We start from the raw sequence: 22,933 nt of genomic DNA, 5'->3' as shown, positions 1-22,933 counted from the left end.
TGTGAGTCTCAGCCTTCATAAGCAGTGAAATGTGGGTGTTGGTGTTCATTAAGGTGCAGAAGCAGGTTATCACTTCACAGAACGTGAGCTGTATTACCTGAGTTCCAAGGCAGCTCAGCATCATGTGAGTGAGCAGTTTGGCAGCAAACATAGGAAAACGGGAACACAGTACATGGGATATGATAGCCAATGCAAAGCCTGAAGGGGGAGAAATGGAGAGGCAGTATTAATGATAAATTACATGTTTTTGTTTAAATAAGCAGCAGCTATTTATAAAAATGTGGGAGGAATATGAAATATTAAACTGGTATGGAGGATTACACCAGAGAGAAAGCTGAAGAGAGAGGTGAGTAGGCAGAACAGAGGAAACAGACCATGACAAGGACAAAAAACAGAGAAGACATAGGGAGAGAATTTTTTATGTACCTGAGATGCAGATAAATCCAGATGCATAGAAGGCCTCATTGTAGGAGGCAAGAGTGGCAAACTCTGCGTAGGCCGTGTAGATAGACAAGTGGGAGCAAGCACACTCCACATAATTCCCACTCTCTTTCACAACCCTGCAATATCGACCATCTGATGACCAGCTAGAGAAGAGAAGAAACAACATCATGTTTGAGTGATTTTGTTTTATTTTATGGTTTTATTCAAAATAGCTGTGTGGCAAAACACATTTCAGCTTGGCTCAGTCTTTATTAAAAGTAAAAATACCCCCTATCAGTTATCACTTTGACCTTCCACTCACAGTGACAAAGTCATTCCTACACTGACCTCTCCCTGACTCTGGCTTCTCTCCCCACCTCTTGCTCTCTCTCTCTATATCAGTTCCCCAATCCATTTTGTTAACAGGAGGACATCGCCCAAGTAGCTGTTCCGGCTGAACCTGCCAATTCTTAACTTGTAACATTATGTTCCTGCCAAGTCTCATTCCACACCCCGGGAATGTCCTTAACAAACCGATGCCGAGTGGGAGAATTCAGAGTGGAGTGGACTCAGTGTGCACATGAGAAACAGAAAGACGTGATTACACCCATGAGGCCTTAGAGAGAAGCTGAACTTGGACTCTTGCCTTTTGCTTATTAAACTGGCAGCGCTCACTTGATTAGGGTGAAGATGACAGACAGAGGTGACCGCTAAGGAGAATAGAAACTTGCTGTTTAAGTTCATTTGGAGCAGCTGTGCATGCATCTGAATGACCATGGGGTGGATTACCTCGCTGTGGTCTGGTTCCAGAGAAGGCACAGTGAGCGGCCCGGTTTAACTTGGGGTCCTGGGGTGTGGATACGATACACCACTTCAATGCCATCTTCAAGGGGTCTTGACCCTCTGTCCTGGAGGCTGGCTGAGAATACCTTGATAAACAGAAGGGGAGAGGAGAGCTCAGCTGTCTGCACTGAATGTTGGAGTAATACTGCCACCTTCTGTTTTGAACTAACCACATCAGCTGCTGATGGCTCAACTGAAGTTGTATTTTCACAATGTACAAGGTATTATTTGTATTTGCAAAAATGTACAAGGTAATGACAGCATAAGACAGTGTCAACCCTGGGGTCATATTGAGACAAAATCACTGTGGGCAAGCTGTATGAATCTAACTTTCTAATTTTACTTGGAAGACTGTTTACTGCAATATGAAAAATAGAATATTAACATTGTATTAAATATGAACATTTTCTGTATTTTTGAACATATATCTAATTCCATAGTCACATAATTTGCTTTTTATGACCCTTTCAAAACTGCATTGTGCCAATTGTAAGGTTTTTTACTTAATTCACATCCTACCTATGTTATATTAATAAAAAAAATATCAGACAGCCCCAGCTGTTTTTTAGGCAGAAGAAGTGAAAATTATTGATATTCAATACAGTGTATTACGGTTATAGAATGATGGGCACACTTTGAGAACTACTGCATCTGAAATAAATTATGTTTGCTGTAAAGGACGCTTTTGAAAGATGGAAATTCATCATTTTTGCCTGACTATGTACAGTTTTGTTGGTTTTTCAAATCTAAATTTGTATTAGAGACTGCTTGGAAACGGGGCATATAACTTCCTGATGAGCAAGACGGGGATAGCAAGAGCAATAAACTGGGGAAGCATACCCCTAGGCCTTCCTAAATTTGGGCAAAGCCCTGGCTAGCAAACACTTCTGGCTCCGCCCCTAAACTATTCCATTGTCCATTACTGTACCTTCCCACTGAGAGCAGTGGTTGCATCACTGGTGAGAAACCAGTGTTCAGTTCTAAACTCTGTCAGCTGAATCCGGCTGAGGTTGGCACATTCAGCAGTCGGCACAGCTGGTACTGCCAGAAGGCGATCAGGAAGCTGGAAGAAGTCTGCATTACGTCCCCTGAATTTGTGTCCATTGATCTGTGTGGGGTACCACTGAAAGGCGGAGATGGTCATATAGGGGCATGTTTCCATGATGGTGCCCCTTCTAAAAAAACAAAACAGTAAAATATTCAGAAAGCAAATTATTAGCATTTATAAAAAAAAATGCGGATCATCACGTGTAACATGCAAATTACAACATAGCAAAGAGGGACATTTCCTTCCCACTTTTCAGCCTTTTAGAGAAGGGGCACTCACATCTCACAGTGGCTGTTGGTGAGGAGGGAGAAGGCGAATCGCTCAGCCACGTCAGCTAAATGGCTTAGGCCTCGAGTGTCGGCTCTGCTGGGATTGGCCAAGGCACACAGCAGGTCATAGGTCAAATTGCGACTACTTTGGTGTAAAGGAATCCTCTCTGCTTCTGCAAGTACCTGGCTCAGAGGAAATGGAAAGAAAAGGAGACAGAAAGTGCTGTATTTGTTATCTGAGAACATTGCAATAAGACACAGAATACGTCAGTATTATTTGCGAGTTTATCTCTCTGATATAATGTTTGTTCTGTATTTCAAATCTGTATTTATTTTTCTCAAATCTTCTGGCTCTGTCTTCTTTGTTTTCTTTGAGTTCAGTCTCAGGGTTATGCAACTTCTATATTCCATTATATATAGAATGAATTCCTCTCTCTCTACACAGTTTCCTTCTCTTCCCTCAGTTGCACATTGTTCCTCTCTGTATCTTCATGCGCTTTAACTCTTTTCTGCTGTCTGCACTCTCTCTTCCTTCCTCCTTCATATTAAATTACAGTGGTGTCTGTGCTTGTCTCCCTGCTGAGAAATATGTAGACTTTAGCATCAGAGCAGTGCAGTGATCACAGCTGAGTTCTTTTCAGATGACAAGCTAGTCCTAAGATCTGTCGGAGCAGGAAAGTGGGGGTGATGTTTGCCCTTAAGCACAGATCAATCTGACACAGATTACTATACTGGCTTACAGTGAAAAATATAACCATACTGAAGCAAGTTTTTTTCTCTGTATCTGATTTATAATACAATAAAATCAAAACTGAGTAAATATCCCAATATGAAAATGCAAATTTTAGGAAAAAGACTATTATATTGAAAATGCTGTTGACATCCTGTAGAGAAAAAGTGAACAAGAGATGTTTAGTTGTTTCTCTTACCTTCTCCATGGCTTCAAGAACAGCGGTCATCTGCTCACCACTAAGATGTGCAGTGGCCTGATTGATCAGTCCCCGCAGCGCCTCGTTTAAAACGTTTGGGCTTAGAGGCTGATGTAATTGGTCCAGTAGGACCCACACAGCTTCACTTTCTGTGTTTGACACCAGAGTGACATTAACCAGTCCAAACTCAGGGTGCACACGGGCTCCCCCTGTGGCGTTGTAAATCTCAACTTGGAAGCGCTTCGGTGGGGGCAATGATGAGGCCGATTCAGGTGTGAGGAAGATGTCCAAAGATGTGTTAGGATGACCAACTTTAAAGGTTAGCGTACCCTCCTGTTTAGGAAAGTCCATCCCGGCTTTAGCAGGGCGGATTACCGAGGGACCCACAACATGATCTCCGGGCAGCTCCTAGAGAAAAAAATTGTGAAAAATGTTCTGTCTTTGTCTTGACATTGAATTAAATACTTTTTAAGACCTTATTCAAGACCCTCTTCATACATTTTAAGAACCTATCGCATCTTCGATTTCTAACCTGTTACACTCAGAAAACAGTTACATATGAGTCTTGTGCTGCTTGTTGGAGAAAAATGTGACAACATAGCAAAAATAATGCAGGTAGTATATCTCATTTAAGTATGGTTTCTTGGAGCATTTATGTATTAGAAAATGAGGAAAAAGACCTCAGTTTGGTAAGATGAAGTAGCTGATGACGGAACTTCTGATTTTTTTTTTTTTTTTTTAAACTAAAATGACCTCGGGCTACACCACAATCTCAAAGTTCCCAAGTTTTGCACTGCAGTTAACACTGCAACAGCATACATTTAGGGTTAGAGAAAAATCACAAGGTATTATTGCCCATTTCAGCATACTTAAAAAATTCTTTAATTCAGGTTTTGATGCATTGATGTGTCCATGATCATTACTATTGCAGATCATAAGTTACAACTCAATAAAGTTGAGTTACATTAATTTTAATAATTTATCTCCATAACTCTGGGTGTGCTGTGAATTCTCAAAGTGTACAAGATTTATAAGATAATACAGAATATAAGAAAGGTCTTTGTAAACTTTCCAGTTACAGAAGTAATGCCTCTGTCTTGAATATAAGACTTTATAATACTTTTAAAAGCTATAAGTTTCACTGAATTGATTTATCAACTTTTAATACTTTTTTAACCCCAGTGACGCCCTGTTATAAAGCAATTTCCTTAACAAAGTTACAAAGTGCTTTAGAAATAGCCTACAGTACACAGCATAATAAAATATATATAATATACAAAGAAAAGACATCTCACAGAGAAGAAAATTACAACCAACAATGCATTAAAATCAAAAGAATCTAAGCAGGAGTAATAGCCTTTCTGAAAAAGATTGTTTTGATAAGATATTTGAAAGTGGAAACAGAGTTTGCAAACCATAATTCAGAGGGGAGTTTTTGAGCTCAGATTGCAAAAGCCCATGGCTTCAAACAGTAATCCCTGGTCAGATGATCTGAGGGTGCCTTGGCTCATAAAGGGTGAAATCAGCAATATATCAAGGGGGCTGGTCATGCAGAGTTCTAAAAATTGGCAGTAAGATTTTAAAATCAATATGGAAATTTACTGGGAGCCAATGCAATGAGGCAAGGATGAACTAATATAAGATGGGAGAATATGAGATGAGACATGAGATAATAGATGAGATGAGATATAATATAACTCGTCTCAGGGTGATGGGATTGAGGTTGTGCCTTCTTATAAATATCTTGGTTTCTTGATTGATGATTCTTTGACTTTTAAGCTTCATATTGAGCAACTTTTGAAGAAGTTAAAATTGCGGCTTGGATTTTATTTTAGAAATAGGTCTTGTTTTTCATTTACTGCAAAGAAAAGGCTTGTTTCTGCCACTTTTATGCCTTTAATTGATTATAGTGATGTTCTGTACATGCATGCATCTTCTCAATGCCTTAAATTTTTGGATACTGTGTACCATGGGGCACTGAGGTTTATAACAAATCTTAAGTCCTTAACTCATCATTGTACCCTGTATGATCGAGTTGGTTGGCCTTCTTTATCAAAGTGCAGGCTAAACCATTGACATGTCTTTATTTATAAGGCTTTACTAAATCTGCTTCCACAATATTGTGATTGTGATCTTATTCATGTGAAAAGTTCTGGAAGTTACAGTCTTTGCTCTGTGACTCAGTCACAACACTTAGTTTTGCTCTCTGTTTCCAAAGTCTGTCTTGAAATGGGTAAAAGGAGTTTCAGGTATGTGGCTCCTGCAGCCTGGAATCTACTGTAGGAGACTCTATGTCTAGGGGAGCTGGTCTCTTTAAATCTTTTTAAAAGTAGATTGAAGGCATTGGAGGATGATGCTTCAAGTTGTAGATGCTTTGACCGATGACTTTGTGCTCTGTGATTTGCAGTTTGTTTGACCTGTGTTTTTAACTGTTATATTTCATGTCTGTAACTCCATTCATTGTGCTGCTGCCCTTCTTGTCCAGGACACTCTTGTAAATGAGATTTTTTTTTATCTCAATGAGGTTTTCCTGGTTAAATAAAATAATAATAATAAAATAAAAAACTAAAGAGATAAGGGGTGAGATAAGAGATAAGAGATTAAATATGAGATCTGATCATTGGAATGTAATTGGACATATATATGCGTATCATTGGCATAGCAGTTGTATTGTACATGGTGAATACTAATGATCTGACCCAAGGGAAGCATGTAAATGGAAAACTGTAGTGGGTCTAGGATTGACCCTTGAGGAACACCGTAATTGAAACAAGATACTGATGATGTTGAGTTTCCAACAACAACTGAAAATGTTTGATAGGACTGATAGGAGCAGAGTTCAGTTTAGAGCACACCCTTTAACTCCAACCCAAGACTCAATATGCTGAATCAGGATGATGTGACCCAGAGTGCCAAATGCTGCACTCAAGTCAGGTTAAATTGTCTTGTAACTCAAGCATAATGGTGAAACAGTAAACTGTTACCCAAAAATACTTAAACTTCAAAATAAAAATGACTACTGGAACCCAAAAACTTTACAAAAAGGTTTTAAGAGGCACATTCCTGTGTTGTAAAAAGTGTCTATATAGTGAGTACTGAAGCAGAAACAACGGTAGCTGAGTGGAGGTGACCGTGATATGAAAGTAAAACGAGGACAAGGTTTTTACTATGCATCAAACCTCCTGTCCCACAGCAGGCTTTTGTTCTAAGAGATGAAAGAAATGACCTGGACATGAGGTTTTTGATTTTTGTTGAGAGCACTGGACTCTCTCTGACTTTGATCTTTGCTATCAAAAACAAGAATGCAATACATAATGCCCCTCAACTGCATGTAGGCAAGACATCTCTCACTGTGATGCTTTGCATGGAAGGACAGTGGTATTAAAGAGGTGAGAAGAGAAGCAAATATGACCATTGTTCTTATATTGATAAACACAAAACATTGGATAAAGAGTGGAGGTGTATTTAAAGGTCCAAGATAAGAAAAAGAGAAATAGCTACACGCAATGCAGAGTAATAAATCAGTGTAAAAGTTTAAGTTTCTCAAATTTTAAATCATCTCTGGTTGAAAACCTGGAGGACTCTGACTCAGCAAGTGAGCTGCAGCCTCCACCAGTTGATCTACCAGGACTTCCCTTCACCATTGCAAATTATATCAGGATTATATAATGAAATTAAAAAACTCCCAAAGTCATCTTCCAAATTTTGGTGCTCTGCTGTAGACCACAGAGCATGACATAATCAAGAAATTAACTTTTCTAAGTGGCTTATAAAACAGCAAATGAGATCAGTGTACCATTAGAGCCAAATCCACTCTAAATCAGGTTAGGAAAATGAGGTCAGAAGAGACAAACAAACACCAACAAACATTCAACGATTGAGGAAAAATCAATTTTACCTAGTAAATGGTTAAAATCGTATTGGCCTGGACGGTAAATTTCATTTTGCACTACAAAGAATGACACCTCCAGGGCAGAGCTGAATGAAAGAGTAACAATGAATAACTCGAATAGTTGTGTTAAACAAATTAAAATTATTACACATTTATTGCAGGCATTAGACTAGCATGTTTGTGTGTCCTTGTGCCAAACATTTTTTACATGAGCGGCCAGTTGTTTCAGTCCTATGAGCCTTTTAAAAAATAGGTCTGTTTGTCACTTACCAGTGTGCGATATTGTACAGACATGACCGAGGCTGTGCTTGCTCGTCTGTAGACTTGGAGACTAAGCCTCGTGGTCATGGGGGTGGCGATAGGCGATCTGTGGCCCACAGCAAAATACACAACCCCACGTGGATCATCACTTTCTGCTAAGGTGATGTTGGCAAAACGGGCTGTCTCATTAATGGATGCTCCTGCACCCACTTGATAAATCTCTACCAAGAACCATGACTGCTCTTCTGGCTCCTATGAAACACAGATAAGTTAATATCATAAGTAATGCATTTATTATGTATCAAATTTATCATCTTTCCTCTAATGGTGAGCAGCAGCTACATGACAATATGGAGAAGTGCTGCTTTCATTGCTGCTCCACCTCTCTCATACCTCATCATTTTGGACCTCCACAGTGAGAGCACAGATGATCTCTCCTCTCCTACACAGTGCTGTTCCCGAGGTCTGCACCAGCTCTCTGGATAGGTTGACACCATGGCTGACAAGATTTAGAGTTTCCTTGCTGAACGTTGCCCTCCAGAAGACTTGTAAATCCTCAAAGGCTCTGAAGAGAGAGAGAAAGAGCCACTTAATAAATGTACACATCTTTGAAGCAGTAAAAATTGATTCATTCTTAATGAGTCATTTTAATGTTCATATGAAAGCTGGCTCAGAATGTGCAATTTTTTGGTCATTCACGAAAGCACCATGTCAGACTGCACAACGAAACATTTATCCCATCTTGGCCGCTAGCCTGGCAGTGCTACAAGTGTGGTCTCGGCTGCTCATCAAATGCTGACATCCCCACTGTCTCTGCGAATGTATGCAAGTTCACAGGTCGTCGGGGAGGCAGGTCAAAGAACGCCAATTATGGCTACAATATCACTGCTCTATCTGATTGCAATGGCCTTTTTCTCTTTAAAGAGGAAAACAACAAACAAGAAACAATGTGGATTGGATTACAGATAATAATTATGGCTGTATCAACAGGAGGACAAAAGGACTAGCTCTCCTTCAATTAGAACTTAAGCATAAATACGATAAAATATAAAGAAAATCAGTGTATGTACACATATATCCCCAGAGAAAGTAAAGTGGGGACTCGTAGAATGTTACTCTAGTAAATGATGACAGAAAATAAGGAGGATAAGGTGTCAGACTAGGTGAGGGTGCAAGTAAAATTTTTACATGCTAGTCTCATCGAATTGTGGTTGTGGGGCTACTTGGACACACCGTTGATTATGTCACACTACAAGACCATTGGTCGTTCCTAGCAACAAACAGGCCTGAGGTCTGACGATAAGCTGAAACAGTGCAGTTGACCCAATACCTGGCAAAATTCATCTCGTCTTAGCTGGTCTTTAAAAGGGTCTTTCATTACCTGTTTTCTTGTCTTTGCAGATAGAGCAGAGCAGTTCTGTTCTCAGAATCCTCATCCAGAACTTGACCTATCAGAGAGCTGAGGCCGAAACCTATAATACCATTGTGGAAGTCACTTCCTGGAAAGTTTGAGGAAATAATAAAGAGAAAAAAAGTTAACTAAATCATTTCCTTATAACCTCATAGTCTTATAATCTGCTTTTTATTGTTATCAATCACAAGCACAATAATTAAATTATCTGCCCACAGAGCAGAGATTATGTAAGAACCAAGGCCAAGGATAGCAGCTGGACACTTGTTTATCTTAATGTGTATCAAATGACTTAAATAAAAACGGAGATGATGAGTGAATTTGATCATTGGTTATTAAGATGTGAAACACAGGTCTGCAAGGACATCTGATAAAACCTGAAAGACACACTGAGGTTTTTCCAGAGTTCTAAACAGAACACGGTAGAGACCAGATTACAAAACACTGCATAAATGTGCACTATCGCTTTTTAATAAAGATATACTTTATTCTTTACCTTAAGGAGAAATGCAAGAGTTCTTAATATTTGTTTTATTAATGCTTAATCTTTAATCTATAAATGACAATACTTTACCAAGGATGGTGATCTTGGTAAAGGCTCCAAAACCCAGGTGTGGACTATCAGTGATTTGTGCTCCTCCTTCTGGATCACTGAGGTAAATGAAGAACACTTCCTGTCCCTCAGGCTCAGAATCATCCAGGATGAGCAGAATAACCTCTGCCTCAGTCTGACCAGGCTGTAGGGACACAACGGTGGACTCAAGGCGGAAGTCCTGTTCCTCCTTGGCCAGAGCCCCAACTGGTTCCAGCGTGAAGGGAGGAGGTGTGGTACTTCCATCTGGATGAAAGAGCACCCCAGTATGATTAACATCAAAACTGAAACCACACAATGAATTACAATATAGAGTACTGCAGCAATAAAGCAGTGCAGGAAACAAGCACACCTCCATATGCCTGGACCCGAACCCTCACCGCCCCAGCCACATCATCAGACCTGCGGATTCTGAGAACCACCCTCCTTTCCTCCTGCGTCTCCTTGTCCCTGTCCTCTGGTACCTGCACCAGTCCAGGTCCAATACTCAGCAGCCCCCCTGTCACATCACTTGCCAGGATGGAGACAGTCGCCACACTTTGCTGTGGGTTGAGACGCGGAGGAGTATCCGCCCAGGCTGGGTCTGGAGTAAGTGCTTTAACATCAGTGAGGTTAACATGAAAGTACTCATCAGCTTCTGACAGGGAGTCATCGAGTATTGAAAGGCGGAAGGAGGCATTGGTTTGGCGAGGTGAGTCAAAGACTAAACGGCCGTCTGGCACTGCAATAAAGTCCTCTCCAGGCTGCGCACTGCCGGCTACTGTTGTATAGGAGAGACGGGTGCTGTTGCTACGAGAGCCGTAGAGTCTCTGGACATAAAGTGTGATCATCTGGATGTCCTCTTCAATGACCAGCTGGCGGGAATCAGGGGCAAACTGGTAGATTCCCAGTGGCTCTACTTCTGCCACTGTAAATCCTGACCTGCACAGAAAGGTAGATATCAGAGTTAGATGTTTTGATTGAAATATATAAATGACTGGCATTCAAGTTAGTATTTATCTCTCTAGTTTTACTGTTTTGGCATATTTTTTATAAAAATTTCTAATTAATATGCATACAATATTAAAAATATTGAAATTGATTTTGTATCATTTGTTGACAGATGATATAAAGGAAGACATTTTTTTTCTTAATAATCCACTTTCCCCCTCTGTTAAAGGTCGCAAATTTCCAAGTTAACATTTACAAACTCTCCTATAACCTTGGATCACAACACTACCTGAGTCTGGCAGCGCTAGCTGCAGCACTGCTTGATGTTGCACCTGTGAGGTGGATAGCGTAGTAAGCTGCCTCAGATGCATCCGCAACAGCTGTCAGTGATATGACCTTACTCCTTTCTCCATGGGCCAGGGTCAGTGAGCCTGCAAATATACAAAGGAGAAAGGATGTACTACTGCTGCTCTTTTGAAATCACACTGCTTTATCTGCTCCATTGATGGTTTTGATTTTAAATTTTCAATAAGCATTAAATCACTAAAACAATTTAAAATGAAGCAGTGGTCCCATCGTAAGTTAATTGTATGGTTGTGTTGCACAACAATGCAGTGAAAATAAAGCTTTGTTTTCATACTTCTATTCAACATCATAATTCTCAAGCTTTTCATTAGTCAGTGTTGGAGTATTTTACCTACCTGGACACAGTATTGCAAGATTTTGTTGTACAGAAAACACAGGTATAATAAAAAAGGCACTTGGAGGCACAGGTACCAATGTCTTTAAGGTGAGATTATCAAGTTAGAGACGAGCGTTCAAATATGTTCATAGCCATCCATAAACAACTAAAGAGAATTCACAGTTTGTCCAACAAAAAGGCATTTAACAAACATGGTAAATAGAGATGCTATGGTATTTATTTATTGATGAAAAAATACTTCACATAAAATGGATTTAAACACTCAATTCAAAGTGTTCAGGATTATAGACATCATGCTTCAGACATCATTCTCTTCGTGTGTCTTACCTGAACTTGGGCTGATCACTCCCAGCCTGAACCCAGGTTGAGCCTGACCTGAAGGGTATCCGGTGTTCCACTGCACACTTATGTCCCCAAACAGCCCTGTTCGTGTCACTCTTGCTTCACACGTCCCTGTTTCTACACTTGTCACCTGCAGAGCTAAGGAGGCAAAGCCAACCTGCACAGCACATTTAAGAGAAGATAGTTTATTCTACTATTATCAGGTGGCATTCGTTATCATTACATATAATGCAGAAAAACTGCAAAATTTATTTCTTCTTTCATATCTGTTGTACTTGAAAGCGCTAAATTATGATAAGATTGATTTATGCCCTTTTGTATATTCTAAACTCAATTGTTTGTAACAAATGAAGAGTGACAACAAAGTCTCTAATGCAAATTCTACTGTCAGCCTTGAAACTAAATGCATTAGCTCTAGTCTGTCATCATGGGTCATTTAGGAATTTAGTCACTTTATCTCCCCAAACAGAAAGAGATGTATCAGATTCATAAACTTAAATCATTGTTTCTCATCAGTAACACCCTGCCTTGTCTAAGATACTTTTTGCTGTTGTACATTGGAATTTCCCCTTGTGGGACTAATAAAAGAATATCTTATCTTATCTTATTAATCATAGAAATACAAAGCTCTGTGAGAGTCACCAAGAAAACATTGATATTTAGGAAGAGTCTTCAAGCAATAAGACCTGTCCAAGGACCACTGATGGATTACAAGTCTTGCATCCCTGGTGCCCTGCAGAGCATATATTCACAAAATAAACAAACAAAAACCACATCCATAACTTGCCTCAGAACTGGCAGCCTCTTCAGGCACAGTCACCATAGCAACACTGGCCTCTTGAAGGAGGCGAGGCAGAGCACCGAGGGCCGGACTCACTAGTTTTACATCAGTCAGCTCTGCTGTGAAGCTCTCACCCACTGACAAAAATACCTACAGAGAGAAAAGCAAGACGACAAACATATGTTACACAGGAGTGTAAAAAATATGTACAAGTAGTTATTTTTCTGACCACAGTCACTGCTCATCCATACTTTGCTGCTGATGGGTACTGTGAGAGTACTGAATGTCTGTCCTTCTCTCATAAAAAGTCGTCCTTCAGCTTGTCCTCCCAGTATCTCCTCCATGTCCATCGCTTCCTCTATATCTACTCTGATCCTAAATCCCACACTAGCATTGCCAAAGAGCCCAGCATGCCGTGTCACATTCATAATCAGAGTTCTTGTGACTTCAGACCCTAATCCAACCACCATTATGGACTGTTGCTCAGGATTCAGTGAAAATACACCATGGGGGTCATCATTAGCAAGTACCCTAAGGGCCAGAGAAGGAAAACTCATTTTATTTTTCAATGTCTAACCTGAACATAATTATATAATACACAGTCTGACTCTATATACCTGATTTTTGTTCTGATGAGGTTTGGATTTGCATCCAGAGTAGCACCACCCTCCACAGCTGTGAGCTGGACTGTGTAGAGCTCCTCCAGCTCTGGCACTGTGTCTGGCATCAGGCTGAGGATTATTTCAGCATCTCTTTGGCCCTCAAATATCATAGCTGAGCCAGATAAGGCTAAGAAGTCCCCTGTCATATCTGAGTCACTCTGTATCTGCCAATAAACCTGAGATGTGAGAGAAAACAGAAAATAGTTAATTGAGAGAAGTTTACATTCTAACAAGCCTCATAAAGATGGGTTTTCTGATGTAATACTGGATTTTATTGATAATAGAAGTATGTGCATGATACTGTCCTACCGTGATGTTGCCTGTTATGCCCTCCCTGCGTGTGACCAAAAGTGAAATGTTCAAAGGACCCTCTTCCTCTGTGGATTCATTGTAAATGTGCTCCTGAAGAGCATCCACAGTAAACTGGACTATACCATTTGGATCTCCAAACTTCTCTATCTGAAGGATGAGAAATATGTGTAGAGATAAAGGTAAATAAAAAAGCTGCCGAGGCTTACACCATATGACATTTTCTTAGCAAATGTGTTTGGACATAAAATTATGCAGTAAGATACAATAAATAATGTGGACTTGAAATACCTTGAGTGTTATGGAACCAGCCTGAGGATCAACATCCATCTCTCCAGACTGAACACTGAGCTCTATGACAAATGTCTCCTCCACCTCCACTTCTCCATGAGGGAGAATTCTCAGGTCTATGCAGTGTGTCCCTTCCTCTCCGTCCCTGAAGAAGAAGGACCCGTTCACAGGCTCTCTGAAGTCTGTATTAAATGGAGGAAGGATATCTCTGCTGTTTGGGCCACGGATGATCCAAGCAACCTGTTAGAATATTTGCAAATACTTTCTTCATCATGAGAAATTTCTGAGAGTAAATTCTGACCAGCAACTGTTTAGGCAAACTTGTAATGGATATCATTTTGTTTCTTGTACCGTTGCATTGCCCACTAGGCCTCCTGCTCTCTCCAAGACAAGACTGAGTTTGAGGGTGGAGTTAGGGTTGACCACAGTGATCAGGCTCTCATTGAGAAAACGGACAAAGCCACTTGGAGAGTCACTCTTGGCGATGGTTACCATGGCAATATGTTGAGAGCCAAGAACTGCTCCACCTGTCGCTCCAACCAGCAGGACCTCAAATATCTCTGCATGCTCACTGATGGACAGAACAAGAGTATCAAATATGAGTGGTTATGATAGCAAAATATTATACTAAAGATAAGATATATTGTTGTAGCTAGTATTAGGGCATGGAAGCGTTAATTTTCATTGATACTGAAACCCTCATTGATACTTCCTATTGATCCGAGTCCTTATTGATACTATTATTTATACTTTTCTAGTAGTTGGTGGAAATACAAAATGACAATACATTTACAACAGAGGTGATATGACCTGAGAAGAGCTTGAGTTAAAAAGTCAAAAAGTTATAACTCAATCTATTCCATCTATTTTAAATCCATGAAATACAAGCTCATTCTTCATCTTCACAACTATGCATGTTAAAAATTCTCATCAAAGACTACATTTTTATTTTCTCGATGTGACACATCTACATTTACCTAACTGTACTGCGTAAACCCTGAATGTATCATATATTGCTGTCTTTTAGCTTGTTAGGTCTGCTAATTAACTGTTATTTTGCTGGTACCACCATACATTTTCACATTGGATAAATATTTTTATCTAATGGGACTAGTTAAAAGTTTGAGAACAGTTTTCAGCACTGGTCTGAGCAGATGAGGAAGAAAATTGTCATGTAGCATTTGAAACCAGTGATATGGTTGTATGCTACTCCCGATGCAGCTGGAGTCTTTTTTTCTTCTAGTCAAAAGTAAAACACACAGTATGTAAAATTCAACCACCAGGGGACTTACTTCTTATGTAAATTAAGCACTCTGTTCAATAAAAAACACACCTAATAAAGTGTATGTACTAAACAGAAAGCCGTCGTTTTGTTTTCATTCATCAATTTCATATAATAAGGGAGAAATGCACTGAAAGGGCACTTCTTGGCTGTGTTGGAAGTGGCCATGCACTCTAGTGTTGAGTTCAGTGCACATGGACTGCTTCCAGTGTGAATGAAAATGTATGAATTAAAAAAAAAAAAAAAAAATCAGTTTTCCGTAAAAGAAATATGCCTTATAATGTGCCATTTATATTGAACGCAGTCCTCAATTCAAAACAGGAAGTAGTATTGAGAAGGAGGTCAAGAAGGTGGGCAGCGCTTGTCTTTAATTTAATTTGGTCCACAATGCCATTGTGCTTTGAGCTCATGTTCCCCTGAAATATATTTCTACACCATCAGTTTTATAAAATGATACAGAATCGGGTCTTTAGGTAACTGAGTTTCAATCTCCATCTCAAGATGTCATAGGAAGTCTTCGTGTGTTTGCTTAATATACTAAACAATACTTTTAGGGTATGTACACTTAAGGTTTACTTGAAGATTCTCCTCTTACCTGTCCATGTCATCTATTATAGTGACGTTGATGTAGCTGGTATTTTGTTCATGCATAAATGTCACTGATCCATTAACCAGGATGAAGTCAAGGTCAGGGGTTGCACTAAGGCCTCTTGAAGTGAACTGAGCTGAAACCAGTCCATATGTGCCCATTCTCCTCACCACTGGGATCAACAGGGTACCAACATCCTCCTCAACTGAAGGGATTAAAGTAAAAGAAAAGAGGATTTTATAAAAAAAACCCCAACAAAAATGAGACTTTACAGAAAAGAAAACTTCAAACAGGATCAGATTTTCTTTGTTTTGACTTTTACCTGTAATGTTGACGTAGTCCTGCCTAAATTCAAGGACACCCTCAATGTTGTCATTCTTCAGTATGACCACAGTGACAGAGGAAATGTTGCCTACCGCTGGGGGCTGGTCCTGCTGAAGGCCTGACTCCTCTACTGTGTAGTCTACAGCACTGACCACCAGAGGGAGACACAGAATGAGAAGTCACAGACAGAAAACCTTTTGTGGTTCAAAAAAATCTGGACTTCAATCCCATTTGGTAAACCTTTTTTACTATAATTTTTTTTAAGTACTTGTTTCCATCTTAACGTTATCCTACCTGATGTTGACAACTTCCACTTCAGTGATGTTGAGGAAGAACATCTCAGGACCCTCTGGCAGACTGTCATCGTGGATCTGCAGTGCAACTTGTTGTGAGGTTTGTCCTGGTGTGAAGAGAATTCTTCCTGAAGCTGTATTAAAGTCCACTCCACTGACCGCTGTGTTACCTGAGGTCTCATAGGTCACCCACACACTGCCCAGACTTCCAAAGGAACGACTGATTGTCACATTTACCTGCAGTATAAAGACACAAAATTAGATAGCTCTGTATAAAAACCCCTTATTATAAAGCTACTCCATCAAACAGTTGATCCATACACTGTATGAGAATTGTTAAAGCCTCACCATTCCCTCCTCCTCAGTCGCCCTGATCTGACTTTGGGTAAAGGAGAAAAGGCCATATGGGTTGTCGCTGGCTGCCATTATAATCTTGGCATGCTTTGCTATGGGACTAATTTCCAGTCCAGAAGTGGCTGATGACAGTGTGAGCTGGTACTCAAGTCGCTCTTCGGGAAGGTCGTCATCCAGGGCCTGGTGTCATGACAGATGAAACAGGTGTACTTTCATTAAAAGCACACAAAAGAGACCATTCTGCCTAATTTTGGTTTGTATGCACTGAGACAGAATGTTTAAGTTTCATGTCTCTCTGTACCTTCAGAACAATTGTTGCAACAGACTGCCTGTCTTTCATGATCACAGTGCCAGAGATTGCTTCAAACTCTGAAACCACAGTAGGGGTGATATTCCAGTACACTTGCACCTCTCCAAACACACCTGGCCCTCTCAATAGGCTGGTGGATGGAGAAAAAAAAGGGAGGATTTTTTTTATTTTATTACTTTTTAATTAACTGAGGTTCTTAACGTTAAAGCTCCTACCTGTCTTCCAAGTAAGTGTCACAGTTTGTTTTGACTCTTACCTGACCACAACGCTACCATTGTAATCTCCCTGAGGTTCACCAATGAGGATGTTTCTGGAAGACTCTGCTATTCCAATGATACCCAGAGCAGCCTTGTCTGCCCTGATAGTGATAGTGCCCATACCTGCAACAGAGCAATTCAATAAAACAAGGATGAGAAAGATTGATATGATTACTACATCCATGAAAGACAATTCAACCTGTATGTGTGAGTAATCCGTCTGTGAGAAGTTTTCTAAAAGCACTAACCATTTAAAGGGTCGATGACGGCACCACTTCCTGCAGGAATCAGTTGGACAGTGAAATGCTCTTCTCCTTCCAGTACACTGTCAGCAAGGGCTCTGATCACAAATGTCTGGATTGAATCAGTCTGAAAAGTATGAATCGTACAGCAGACTTTAAAAAAAACACCAGAAAAATACTCTTTAATAAATATGGGTAAAATTGAGTAAAATAGCAGCATTCAACTATTACAGACTTAACCATTCAGTTAAATGACAAGAAAATTATCTGTGATAGGAAAGTTAAGGATATCATTCACTCTGTACCTCAGTGAAGAAAAGAGTTCCATTTAATGGTGAGAGGTCATCTGTAGCTTGGTCCTCCAGCTGCCATCTCAGTTGTACTGCTCCTTCACCTCCTGCACTACGCAACACTGCTAATGTCGCCACAGCTGCAGGATCATCCTCAAACTCTGGCTCACTGACAATGAGCTAAGAGCAGATTGCACATATATAAAGTTATTATGCCAATGCGAATGGTTGAGTTAAAAGCACTTGACACATTTAGAAGTTTGCAAGTGTTTTCTTTTTGCTCTATTTTCTACATTACATGAATGTGAAACTGTTCATGCATTTTCTTTTGCACTCTCTTTTGTTAGGAGTAATATAGACTTACATCAACTTCCTGAAATCCAAACTGTCCTAGAGGGGAGTCGTTGGGTGGGATGCTGATAGTTACAGATGTCACTTCACCCAGGCGAGCACCACCAATCACACGCAATAAATTCACCCTGAGGGTCTCTGAAGTCTCAACCAAATCGTCATCCAAGATGGTGATGGCAATCATGGCCTCTCTCTACAGATAGGTATAAGAAAACAGGAGCATATAACAACGTTATTTGTAAAAAGCTGTTTTACTATGGTATTACAGTAAGGATAATTCTAAACACAGACTATATGCTCATTTACCTGCCCGTCTTGAAAGGTGATGTTACCAGATAAGGGGCTGAAATCATTAAGATCTGCAGTAATTGACTGAGCCTCCCAATAGACGACTAGTCTTCCAGTTGTACCAGAGAGTCGTACCACAGACAGATGAAGGATGTTGTCTGGTGGTGGTATCTCATATGCCAACACAACTCCACTAATATCCTGGACAAGACATTTCCATAAAATTGCTTAGCAAGGATCTAATGTTATTAAAAGTATCAACTCTTTAGTTAATTTTTATTATTAAAATCTAGAAGTATCAAACAAAGTGCACAATGTTTGAAATCACTGTAACAAAGACAACCCTATGCTCACCTCAGAAATGCTGAACTGCAGAATTCCTCGAGGGTCATCGTTCTCCTGGATGGTGACTTCCGCTACTTCCATACCAGGCCTCTGCAAGCTGGGCTGCCCTGCACCTGCTGACCCACTAACCAGCTCCACACTGGTGATATTTACCAGGAAACTCTCTCCAAGCTCTGGGATATCATCCTAAGAAAATATGCATGCACATATGCATCACACTTACGGAAAAAAATATCACTAAATTTATCTGACATACAAATTCCTGATTCACATAAGGCTGTCTCTAAATGTACCTTTCTGGTTAATACGGAGATTAGGTTTACAAGTTTTCACGGGTGGCACCATTACTCTGAGTCAAATGATTACAAAATACCAGCAAATATATCTGCCAAAGTGGAAGACTGCAAGATGGTGTGTAAGAGTGCTGTAAAGATTAACAGTCATTTCTGGATTAACTCAACAGAAGGAGATGAGGGGAATTGTTGGATTTTTCCTCCTAGCTGCCTACACTAGGCATTTTAAGGCTGGTCTTTGGGTAGTTACAGAGCTTTTATTTCATTTTGTCTTTATTGTTTAAGTCCTTGGCAAAGAAACAGGAGTGTGGGGGAAAACAGTCTGGATGGGTGTTAATGTGGGAGATGTAAGATTAACAGTAGGAACATTTTTGAGATAGAAAATCACCTATCTCTTTACTCTTGTGGAAGATTGTTCCATCCCATGTTTACATGCTTTCAGTCGTATTTCCAAACTACCTTCTTTGTTGTTTTTAATGGCTGAGAAAATAGATTTGCTTTTATGCTTGAAGAAACTAAACATCTGCCCTAATATTTGCCTTTTATGTTCCTCCTAAGCTAGCAGATTTGTTAAACTTCTTGATAACCAAGCAGTCCTCATACCGGTAGGATTGTGACAGTGACAAGGGCCACAGTTGCTCCATCTATCATGATGATGGTGTTGTCTTTGGGGGTGTAGTCCTCTCCAGCAGTTGCCTGGTTGGCTGGTGGTAGGTACAAGGCCGGTCTGGTTTGGTAATGTACTGCCACCTCTCCTGAGGAGCCCTGCTCCCTCACTACAGAGAGGGTCACATTGACTGGAACCCCTGCAGGGTTGGAAAAAGGAGGTTATAATAGGTAAAAAAAAACCTGAATCAATGCCAAACCCCTAAAACGATGAAAACATTATCTGATGGCACTTATAACGTTTGTAACCCAAAATGTCTAACTTTTTCAGATATTTTTAGCTGGCCTCCATTAAACAGATTAGGCAAATCCTGCATCACTTCACATTCTGGAAATCACAGCAGATCTTCTTTACTGCAGCTCTCAAGGTAATGTTACTGTATTAGCTCCTGTACAAACCTAATTCCCCCCAAACTGAATGACTGGAATTCAACAACCAGAATAATCACACCCTCTGCACTGTGATCCAGTGAAAACACTCTTTTACTGACAAATCATCGCTCACTGATTCATTCCTTGCAACAGAAACCCTTACTCTGCGGTTCTTGTGTGAGTGTAAACTGTGAGTCCAGGTGCCATCCAAACACCCCGTAGGGAGAACCATTTGGGAGGATGGTGAGAAGAGCTTGAGCCTGCTGCTTGTCAATGACTGCTGCCTGTGTAAGGTCCTGCAGCCCCACAGTGGTGACATCCATGAGGGTGATGGTGACACTCTCTTTCAGCTCTGGGACGCCATCTGCCAGCACAGTCAGTGAGATGATGGCCTCCAACTGGCCTTCTGAAAATATTACCTGTCAAAAATTTAGAATTAATTGAAGATATTTGTAATTCAATTTTTTTTCATATTTTTCTGGAGAGTATTTCATGTTCAAATATGTTTTCAGCACATACAGAAGTGTCTTCAAGTATAATAGGACAGCATGGCTTACTTACCACTCCTGAGGTGGGGTAAATGTCTGCCAGACTGCCAGTGGCAGCCCAGTGAACAGTCAGTCTGCCAAAAGTCCCTCTTTTCCTTTCCACAGTGAGGGAAATCTGATTATTTTGCTCCAACTCCTCCACCTCCATAGACAGAGAATTCTGCAAAGAATGAAAAATAAAATAGCTTGTTCTAACGTGTTAAATAAACATAATAAACATAAACATAATAATTATGAAGCTTTTATACAAGACTATAACAAGATGTCTGCTTAACATAATGAAGAAATACACAACATGTTTAATATCAAAAGTGTACCCGAGCAAAGCCGATGACTCCATGAGCATCATCGTTGGTCGGGACTATGATGGTCACCTGACCACCAAATCCAATCTCAGCCCCACCTTTTGGATTCTTTAGGCCAACCTGAAATTGCTCCTGCACCTCTGGGATGTCATCATCTAAGATGTTGACTGCTATTTCCAGCTCGCTGTCACCTGGTGCAAAGTACAAATCCCCAAAACTAGATGGGAAGAAGAGGGGAAAAACACAGCAGGCATTACAGTGTTCCTGAGGTATTTTGACTATCTTGCAGGTCCCAGTAAAAGATAATATAAGTACCTGGGTATAAAATCAGACACATTGGAGACCGAAGTGAGTTCATAAACAGTGGAGCTGTTCTCTTCAGAGGAAGCTAAGAGGGTCTTGGTGCTGTTAAGGGATGGGACCATGAGGGTTAAGAAGCTAATGGCTGGAGGAGCCCTCAGGATCATGGCAAGCAGTCTGACATCAGATCTCCAGGAGTAGAGGGATGAGCCATTTGTTCCAGCTAGCAGGACATATGCTAAGAGGAAGAAAAACATTTAATCTGGGTATCTAGTCAGTTGAATTTTAAAGGACAAGCAACAACCTATCTTTACAAACAAACGACATATGGTATTTTATTTCTTACTGATCCCAGATGGAGCAGTGAAGGGGTGAATAGAGGTGAGGCCTGGGTGAGGAATAGACTGATAATGCTGAGGCGAAGGCTGTCCTGAGCTCCAATGTAACACCTCACATGTTGGAGAAGAACCTTGAGTAAGAAACACAAAACACACACAGCTTTACATTTTTTTAAAAGCTAGAATAACATGTTTATGTAAAATAAGGTGCGGACTAACTGACACACCCAAGACTTACAAATTACAACCTCTGCCTGGCTCTGTGGCTCTGCTCTACTCCCCGCTGAGGCCTTTCCCGTAAACCCACAACAGGTTTGAACCAAGAAAACTCTCTGCTTTTGCAGACTCAGAGGGATTATGTCTCATCAAAATATACACAGCGTAGTACAAATATATAATCAGGCCTACATTGTGAATTTTGTCAAGTTAGTTGAGGAAACAGAACAGGGCTGTTCTGTCTCTAACAGACACATAGTTTGTTTGTGCCTTCTGGAGTATCACTGGTTTATTTATACTGTGCTAACTGACTGACCGCAGCAAAATCTGATACAAAGAACACTGAGAGCACAACCACAGATACAAGTTTCTGATTATACAAAACACAACCAGTCACAAAAGTTCAAATAAAGAGAGACTGATGATCATCATTTGGACAAAGAGATGCAGAATCATGGGAATTTTATACATGCCAGATGGTTTTCAACTAGTTTTGGTCAATTACAGGTTGACATGGGTAAGTGCAGGTTTTTATGTTACACCAAATTGCAAGCGCCAACACATCTCCTGTGTAATTGAATTATTACAGATACTTAACCGTGATGGTCCAGGTCAGCATGCAGATATAAAACTTATTGCTTTAAAAAGAATGCACAGTTAACTATGCATGCTAAAGATGCCAGAAGATATTTAATCTTATTTGAAAACCTTTAAAGTTGCCACCAATATCAACTTTTTAAAGTCTTTATCCTCAAATATCAATAGAAAGTTGTTCACCTCTTCCCTGGCTGGATTTAATTTGAGCGGGGAAAATAAAGGGACCCACCACATCACTGATTCCTATGGGGGATTACCCTGCCCCACTAACACTACAACAACATAAAATCACAGAGCAGTTCATCTCAATACAGTCTGTTGTTAACTGATGTCACTGTCTTAATTGAAAGTTATCAGCCAGCTACATGCTTTTTTTGTTCACTGTAGAATAAATTTCCCTCATCTATCAGCCACAGTAGCCTAGGGGTCATTAAAAGTATCATAATTGAGATATTTGTGCCAGAAAACAGTAAATTAAACCCCCTAACTGTTAAATTTACTGTCTCTGCCCTGGCACAGAGCCTGATCAGAGTTCATAGTATGGGTAGGGGGCAGGCTAATTGCTGGAACGCTTGTCTATTTTTTACTTTTACCAGATGCAGCAAGAACATACACCTGTTGGAGGTGTTTTTAACCCATATTACACTTGTCTTTAGTCCTGTATGATTAAAAGAAGCAGACTGTGAC

General features: G+C 40.2%; 1 protein-coding gene across 1 annotated transcript in view; it reads right to left on the bottom strand.

The window, feature by feature from the left end:
* Positions 1-22,933, bottom strand: part of adgrv1 (adhesion G protein-coupled receptor V1) — a 141,870-nt gene that overhangs the window by 75,998 nt on the left and 42,939 nt on the right. The window contains exons 52-87 of the mRNA XM_041787698.1: positions 21,442-21,564; positions 21,111-21,333; positions 20,808-21,012; positions 20,504-20,650; positions 20,106-20,361; positions 19,508-19,710; positions 18,621-18,797; positions 18,285-18,467; positions 17,992-18,171; positions 17,643-17,807; positions 17,344-17,464; positions 17,095-17,218; positions 16,830-16,968; positions 16,523-16,708; positions 16,176-16,411; positions 15,880-16,028; positions 15,564-15,762; positions 14,038-14,257; positions 13,687-13,926; positions 13,396-13,545; positions 13,042-13,262; positions 12,676-12,955; positions 12,431-12,574; positions 11,629-11,800; positions 10,888-11,029; positions 10,017-10,589; positions 9,651-9,907; positions 9,047-9,164; positions 8,059-8,230; positions 7,675-7,917; positions 3,513-3,920; positions 2,594-2,766; positions 2,195-2,441; positions 1,213-1,352; positions 427-587; positions 98-198 (exon numbers count right to left, since the gene is read on the bottom strand). Of these exons, the coding sequence (XP_041643632.1) occupies positions 98-198; positions 427-587; positions 1,213-1,352; positions 2,195-2,441; positions 2,594-2,766; positions 3,513-3,920; positions 7,675-7,917; positions 8,059-8,230; positions 9,047-9,164; positions 9,651-9,907; positions 10,017-10,589; positions 10,888-11,029; positions 11,629-11,800; positions 12,431-12,574; positions 12,676-12,955; positions 13,042-13,262; positions 13,396-13,545; positions 13,687-13,926; positions 14,038-14,257; positions 15,564-15,762; positions 15,880-16,028; positions 16,176-16,411; positions 16,523-16,708; positions 16,830-16,968; positions 17,095-17,218; positions 17,344-17,464; positions 17,643-17,807; positions 17,992-18,171; positions 18,285-18,467; positions 18,621-18,797; positions 19,508-19,710; positions 20,106-20,361; positions 20,504-20,650; positions 20,808-21,012; positions 21,111-21,333; positions 21,442-21,564 (7,178 nt within the window). The remainder of the gene's footprint in view (positions 1-97; positions 199-426; positions 588-1,212; positions 1,353-2,194; positions 2,442-2,593; positions 2,767-3,512; positions 3,921-7,674; positions 7,918-8,058; positions 8,231-9,046; positions 9,165-9,650; positions 9,908-10,016; positions 10,590-10,887; positions 11,030-11,628; positions 11,801-12,430; positions 12,575-12,675; positions 12,956-13,041; positions 13,263-13,395; positions 13,546-13,686; positions 13,927-14,037; positions 14,258-15,563; positions 15,763-15,879; positions 16,029-16,175; positions 16,412-16,522; positions 16,709-16,829; positions 16,969-17,094; positions 17,219-17,343; positions 17,465-17,642; positions 17,808-17,991; positions 18,172-18,284; positions 18,468-18,620; positions 18,798-19,507; positions 19,711-20,105; positions 20,362-20,503; positions 20,651-20,807; positions 21,013-21,110; positions 21,334-21,441; positions 21,565-22,933) is intronic.

The sequence above is a fragment of the Cheilinus undulatus genome, linkage group 5 (assembly GCF_018320785.1).
Source record: "Cheilinus undulatus linkage group 5, ASM1832078v1, whole genome shotgun sequence".
NCBI classification, from domain to species: Eukaryota; Metazoa; Chordata; class Actinopteri; order Labriformes; family Labridae; genus Cheilinus; species Cheilinus undulatus.
Note: the sequence above shows the minus strand (reverse complement) of the source record. Positions and strands in the feature narration are given on the sequence as shown.